General features: G+C 46.2%; 1 protein-coding gene across 1 annotated transcript; it reads left to right on the forward strand.

Annotated features, from left to right (window-relative positions):
• Positions 1–2,023: 2,023 nt before the first annotated feature.
• Positions 2,024–3,043, forward strand: LOC104366474 (E3 ubiquitin-protein ligase RNF13-like). Its single transcript, XM_009973410.3, has one exon. The coding sequence runs from the start codon at positions 2,024–2,026 to the stop codon at positions 3,041–3,043; it is 1,020 nt and encodes a 339-aa protein (XP_009971712.2).
• Positions 3,044–7,796: the final 4,753 nt, after the last annotated feature.

A 7,796-nucleotide genomic window follows, 5' to 3' on the forward strand; every position in this document is an offset into this window, starting at 1 on the left:
TATCCAAGGGTTTTGGTGAGCAAGATCACTCCTGCCTTGCTGACTCTAGGATAAGAGGTGATGCTGGAGCAGCCAGGAGATAACAGCACACAGAATACAAAGGGGATTGTTCCTTGGTCCCATGTCTGTCCCAGCCCACACAGACACATGGCTCCTTGCCCAGCCCTAAAGACAGACCTACCCCTTATGCAAGCAGCAGGTCACTGCCAGTACATAAAAATTTGATCTAGAGGCAGAAATAGAGCATTGAGTTCAAGTCAAGAGGCAAAGGTTTTAAAGAACACTAGGATGATGGATGCCGTTACAAGAAACATAAGACCAAAACAGAAATGCACCCTCAGAAAGGTCTCTCAGTATACTTCCATTTTCTTCTTCATCTCTTCTTCTACTAGAAAGTATTTGGCTTCTCCACCCTCCCCAAACCTTTTACTTGTTTTGTTTTTAAATGCATCAAAATGTCTCCCTGCAAGTGTAAAATTCTTTAGATGAGGGGAAAGTAAAATCAATTTGAAATCACAGCTGCTGGGAGTCTCTGGCGCACACACACACTGTCTACTGACATTTTCTGTAGCTCTTTTCCCAGTGAAATCTGTCTCAAGCAGAGCCCAAGGGGGCTAGTAACAAATCAGTTGCCTAGCACACGAGTGATTTTTTAACTACAGGTCCAACACAACTGAGCTGGAAACCATGGGACTACTCTCAAGTGGATCATTAAACAAAAAGGGCTGTTTGTTAAAAGGTACAGGTTTTTAGGGATTTGTGGTTCCAAACTGACCTGGGTTCATTGCATATTCAGACCTAGTTTGTTCTGACAACCAGGAGAGCGATTGCATTCTATGAGGCTGGCATTCCTCTGGGCACTGAGCAGCCACCATAAGAGTTGGGAATTGCCTGAAAGATGGGAGCTTCTTCTGTCAAACACTCTGGGAGGGAAAACACTTATGCCTTACGCTTTCCACTCCTTTTTCAGCTCGTTCACCATAACCAGAATTTTAAAATCAGTTTCTATAGCTAGAAGCTGAAGTCTTTTCAGGCATTTGGTTTCCAGCAGCAGAGGTTTTAAAATAAATAAGGTGAAACCCCCCAATATAAAAGTTGGTGGTAGTCTTCCCAGGCTCATCTAGCACCCATGCACACAGTGGTAGGACAGGAGTCCAACAAGCTCAGCCCCAGCAAGACCCAGTGTATCACCCATTTCAGCAAATCTAGCTGCTCACTTGGGGGCCTTGAAGGTGGATCTGCTCTCTCGGAAGTTTAGGTAATGGCAGAGCAAGGCCACAGAAGCAAAGAGAGACTTTCAACTTCTGCTAGCTGCTATTTTGACTGACAGTTACTGATTGACTTATTTCAAATGACAGAAACCCCTTCTACCCTAAGCAATTTATTTGGCTTGGTATTGGTTCAAAGATCACAATTAAGGAAAAAGTGCATGCTCACCAGACCAAACCAAGCTGTCACACACACCCACAGCAGTGGACAGAGACTAACGGCTCGTTCCTACTCTGCCATGTTTTCCAGGAATTGCTTTGGCCGCCAGCATGAAACATTCCAGTCTGCAACTGGCATGTAGCTGATGGGGAAGCTAATTTATCCTGTCTGCATATCATTAGCAAAACGAGGAACTGGCATCCTATTGGTACCCAGAGGGAGATGAAAGCAGAAGCTATGTGCACAGAACAGACCAAAAAGGAAGGGGGATACAAGTTTAAGCAGGTTGGCAGTAATGTTACATGACCCAGCCTTGGGAAACAATCAATGCGTGATGTCATAGATTTGCAGAGATGAGGTAAGGGTGTTGCTTAGCAGCTGGAGACAGCAAGAGACACAAGAGTTCTATCCTGGGAACTGCCAAACCTACAGAAAACCTGCAGAAACAGGTTTTTATCTCCATCCTTCTGTGGCTCCAAGTCATGGTATGGTGATAAAACCCAGGTGGGGGTAACTCTTCTGTGACTGTCTCTTACACTTTTACTTTGGGACCAGCCTAAAAATTTGTGTTCCGAGCTACCCAGCTGCAATCAGCATGAATCTTCGGATCCAACTTCTTCACTTTGTACTTGCTGCAGCCTTCTACAACACTGCCCTTGCAGAAGTCTTTGGTTATGTGGCTTACAATGACAGCTCCGAGTGTGTTGCTTATAAAGCCTTGCCTGCATGCTTTGGTCCACAACTCCCAGCAGAAGGGCTGACAGGGTATTTGATGAGGGTGATACCACTAAATGCTTGCCATACAATAGAGAATCCTCCACCACCAAAAAATGCCTCCGAGATGTATTTTGCACTCATACAGGGGTACGACTGCTCTTTTGTCGAGAAGGTCCTTCATGCCCAGCAGGCTGGATACCAAATGGCTGTTGTGTACAATGTGGATTCAGAGCAGCTGATTACCATGATGACTGATGACAAAGAAATCCAGAAGCTAATTAAGATACCATCGCTCTTTGCTGGACAATCTGTCTCCCTCCACTTGCAAGGGCCTTTGCAATATGAGAGAGGGGCATACATCAGACTTGTACCACCCAAACACTATTTCTGTTTGAATCCTTGTCAAGACAGTGCTAAAATGCTGCAGAAAACTTCCGTCATGCAGGACTTCAGGAATATATTCTATGTCATTATTGCCACTATCACAATTACGGTTGGCTTAAGCTGGTACAAGAGCACTTGCAAGGCAAAGCTGTACACATACAAGCAGGGAGACAGTTATGAGACCTGTGTGATCTGCATGGCAGAATACAAGGAAGGGGACTGCCTGAAGATCCTGTCCTGTTCCCATGCTTACCACAGCGCCTGCATTGACACCTGGTTCCACACCCAGGCCAGGAAGAAGACATGTCCCTTCTGCAAGCAGCTGGTGAACACCAATGGGCAAAGTGACCTCCTGCCAGAGGAGGCTGCTGAAGATGTGAATGAGGAGGAACAGGATCATGAAGACAACGCATTGGGAGAAGGGCATGAAGAGGAATATGTTGGAGAGAAGAAATCCGATGCAAGCCCAGAAGAAGGGGAAGGGCTTGATGCACTGGAGAACAGCATAATTTGAGCTGTGACCAGGATAGGTTATCATTAAACCAAGGGAAATCTCCCCTGTGTTTTCTTTCAGCTCTTGCTCCAGGCTAGATTTTATTGGGAAGCAATTAACACTTCAGCTTTGGCTCCCCTCCCCTGGTCCCCACAATGAAAAAAAAAAAGCATGAAATCTTGTCAGGAAACATCAAAAACTCCTTGAGCCAGAGCAACAGGGGAGAAGCAAAAAAGAGGAGGGAAGCAGGGATTTAAGAACATTTGGTATGGGAGCTGGTTTACACCTGCTTGGATGCTTCCTCAATTCTTGCCCAAATTACATGTGCATGGACACAGGCACACACACAAACACACTGAAACTTGTTTTGAGGTGTTACTTAAGGGGAGTGCCCAGAAATCCCAGGTAAGAACCGTCCCTTGTGTATTGTAGCCAGCAGGAACCATTCCCTAACCTGACAAGTAGAGAGAGGGGACAAAACCCATATGGGGTACTATATCCTAAAGATGAAACAACTCCTCCCTCTCATCATCAGTGAAAACAGAGCCCGCAAGCCCCCAGTACCCCCTTACGACCCAGTGTACTGACACACTGTTCCTGAGCATCAGAGTAGCTCAGTACAGTCCACTGCAGAGGACAGCGTGGCCTTTAACTACACCAGCAGAAAAATTGTGCTGGAAATATTGAGGGCACTTTAAACACTATCTCCTCAGACAGGAGGTGATGCCAGCAGGAGGTAGAGGTCTTTACAGCAGGATTTGCTTTGTGGATCTGGGTAGATGGAAAAAAAGAATGAAACACTTCTGAGCGTGGTGTAATTGGCTGCTTTTGCCTGCTGGCTGGCAATCTCACATGCTCATCGAGGCTGACGTGACAGGTACATGTAACCTCCTGCTACATAGGTTGTTCCAGGTCATTATCCAAATGTGCCTAAGCACCTTAAGGGGAGCTGGATTTATGTACTAACATGATGCAAACAGATCTTCATCTCTCCTCTAGATACACCAGGTATAGACGTATGATGTCTGAATACATTTCCAATCCTGTTTAAAGCGAGAGCACGAGCAGAAATCAGCACTAGCTCCCCAGGCTGGTACGGGTGGCTCCAACACCCACTGTGGAGGGGGCAGCCAGCCAAGTCCCAAACTACATATGGGGATACAGAGCTGGAACACTAACAAAACCACTATTAGCATTTAATCTCATATAAAAGAAAGGCATAAAACCTCTTTAGTAAATGCCAGAAATTAGGGAAGTGAACAGCTCTAACATACTGTGACCAAGACATCAAACCTGCACAGCTGTACAAAGGCTAAACTCCCAAATCAAAGCCTCTCCTCTAAACATAACACATCCTATTTCTTATGGGCAGTATCAAAGAAGTGGTCTGTCATCTGATCACTCTATTAGGACCGTGCAACAGGATGACACAACCATGGCCAGCAAATAAGACTAGTGACTTGGTGTATTTTCTTTTCAAGTGGCTGCATTAAGACTCAAAAGGCCAGGAGTTTAGAAAAGTGTTGACTGAAAACATCGTGCTGCAGAACAGAAATACCTGGTCTCTGCAACATGGAAACCTTGGTGACTATTGAAGATAACACCACCTAGATTACCCAGGTAGTTTTAAAATATCCATATCTTAGAAAGGGCTAGGAAAAGATATGTGAATACATGTGATGGTTATCAACAAGGTGGACCTGAACCTATCACTCCTGCCCCAGGGAAACCCAGACAGCTTCGGGTGGGAGGAAGAAAAGAAACTGTAGTTTCAGAATTTTTTTTTGGCAGTAGAGAAATTTCAAACCAATTTCTCCTGGAATGAAATATGACAGCATTTCCAAGGACTTGATGGAAACAAGTCTTTCTGCAAGTCCTCAGACTGAGCTGTTTAGTTTCATTTATGGAACAAATAGGGAAAAATGATTTTTAAAGTCAGTTTGCAAGAAAACTGCCCTCCTCTTCAGGGTGTGCAGCCACCTGGGAGCCATAAATAACTTCCATTGCAGAACAAGGCCCCTTGGGGTGCTTTGAGAAGGCAGAGGCAGTTTCCTCCATCTGAGGAAGGAGTCAAGTTCTTTGGATTGTGATTAGCAACAGAAAGTTCATGTAGGTGTCGTTAATTGCCTTCTGCATGTAACTCTCCTGTCAGCAACTTGAAAGGAGACAGTACTGGCCTAGATGAGCTGTACAGACTTCGTCTTCATCTAGTGCTGAGCATCTGGACCTGACCTGAAAGCTCCCCATGGTCCATAGCCCCCACTGAGATAGGTGACCCCAGGTCCTCAAAGGGAAGGAAAGATGGTAACAATCCCAGTGCCTCGGCACACTCTCACTGCCCCCATTCTCCCTCAACCAAGGTCTGAAAAAGCACAAACGCTGCAAACACAGAGGGAACAGGTTGAAGAGCCAGTATTTTCTGCATACTGGCAGCACGATGGGCTGAAACAGGCTGCTGTCTCCCACAGCAAGCGTCTCGCATCCTACAGATGAAGGAGAAGTGATTGAAGAAGACCTCCGAGCCAGACCTTGAGGTGGTTCTGGATAATCACACAAAAAGCCACAGTGTCATCCAGCTGCAGAGTGCTAGGCTTGAGAGGAGAGTCCTGGGGGGAATTCCCTGGGCTATATTATGCATGAGGTGAGATAAGCTGATCACAGTGCCCTTAATATCTATGAATTTCTTTCCATCTTCAAAAGCAGCAGATGCTCTAGATGGGCTGAATTTTTACTGAAATGGGTCAGTAGAAAAATAGATCCTTCTTACAACACAACACTGCACTGCCTTAATTTAAAGAGGAGAGGAAAAAGGGAGCAGAATCTGGGTAAGAGAGAAGCTCTTCACTCCATTTAATGTTATCAAAGACTATTGCACTGAAAATCTGAAATGCGTGCCACAGTGAACCTGACCTCCAGCCCTACAGCTGTCAGATCCACTGCCCTCCATCAGCAATAATGGCACTCCTAACATTGCGAGGTTAGCTTATTGCCAGAGTGGGACATGCAGCCCTCATAGCCTGAATTAGGATTATTAACTTCTCTGGAGGTAGAACTATCCCAGCGTTTAAAATAAACTACAATAGACAATACACAAGATGGAAAAGGAGAACAAGAGGTCTGGGTCCTGCTGGGGCAGAGCTGTTGACTGGGGACAGTGATGGAACTGTATGTCCCACAGCAGCTAGAGGATGCTGCTGTCCCAGTTCAACAGCACTGCAGTTTAGTTGTGAACCAGGAAAGAAGAGAAGCACAGGGAGATGAGGTCTGGAAAAGGCCATGCTGGGAGGTGGTACAGGAAAGTCTTACAGGAGGATTCATGGCTTCTGCAGAGATGCTGTAATGGCAGTGAATTTGTCACCAAGCCACACAGAGGAGGCAAGAGATGAGATGACAGCAGCTACTGGGAAAGGAGCCCTGATTTCTCTATGTCCCAGAGCTCGGGCAGAAGGGAAAAGGTATCTGCAGAGTTTCAAACTCATGCCAGAAAAAGGATAACTAGAAATATTTTAGACAAATGTTGTGTAGAAAAAGATTAACTGGGGGTGAAGGGGAAGACGAACACAGTCTCATGGGCGCAGCCGGGAACAGCCTGGAGGAGCAGCCAAAGCCCTGATGAACCCATCAGAAAGCCCTAGTGAGTGAAGAGCCAGGGGTGACCCAACATGGGCATTTTTGATCAGAGCATGCTGCTTCCAGCCAGCACTGAGGGCAACCCACATGGGGCAAACCTCCACTGATATCTCTGCCTTGGGGGAGCACCCAAACATTGTGCTTAAGTGAGCTGCCAGGACCCCTCCTCCTTTTAGCATGCTCCTACCCATAAACCGAGCTCCACTGCACGTACTTGATTAAGCAATAATCCAGCACAGCCTCCAAAAACAACTTACAGATCTCATTTATCAGGTGGTTCTTTGCAGTTTCTTGCACATTTTATTGCAGGCTTTTTCTGCACAAATAAGGTTGAGTATATTGCTGGGAGAGTCACCAGACTGTGACCTAGAGGGAAGCAGCTGATGATCCAGCACCAGGAACTATTGACTTCACCACTAGAACGTCAATGTTATAGATCACCAGGAGCAATTAGGGTGGCTGATTACCCCATATGCAGCCTACAGGCAACTGTCCAGTGGAGACATTTTCCCCAGAGAGTCAGCACTAAGCCTTGATGACAACAGCATTTGAAGAATTACTTTGAGGGTTTAAGTGAGATTTGAGTGATCTATAGATGCTACGTGGGCCAAAGGTAGGAATTTCAACCTTGAAGACTCAAGTTTAATACCTACTGTAATTAAAAGGAGAGCGCCAACTTCCCTGCAGCACAACCCGATTGACATCGATAGCATTACAGCAGCAGAGAGCCTTACCTGTGATCTCCAAAATCCATCTGAGATGGAGATGTAGGACAGAATATGCCTGCTTACAGGTCCAGGAGCCTCTGCTACCCAAACACTGCAACATCCATGGAAACCTTCTTCCTTCCTTGAGCCATACTACCCACCTCCCACACCATGGTATTGTAGGAGTTGGTTTGTTTGTTTGTTTTTTTCTTGCAAGGTAGGCATTACTCAGTGTCTCCATTTCACCAAAAGGACCTTCCTTACAGATGTCCATGCCCACCTGCACTTCAAGCCTGGTGTAAGGCTGCCCGTCCCGCTCACAGCAGGGATGGGGGCTGGCTCAGGCAGCTGTGCTCCATCTCCCTCTCAGGGCTCATGCAGGGGCACTGGGCTTTAGGGAGATTTAGGCACAAGCAGCTTCACTACCCAACTCCCTG

Source organism: Tyto alba, unplaced genomic scaffold (assembly GCF_018691265.1).
Source record: "Tyto alba isolate M040663 unplaced genomic scaffold, T.alba_DEE_v4.0 Super-Scaffold_20000042, whole genome shotgun sequence".
Classification (NCBI taxonomy): Eukaryota; Metazoa; Chordata; class Aves; order Strigiformes; family Tytonidae; genus Tyto; species Tyto alba.

Excerpts from the sequence above, each read along its gene's own strand:
- LOC104366474 (XM_009973410.3), top strand. The coding sequence starts at position 2,024 with ATGAATCTTCGGATCCAACTTCTTCACTTTGTACTTGCTGCAGCCTTC.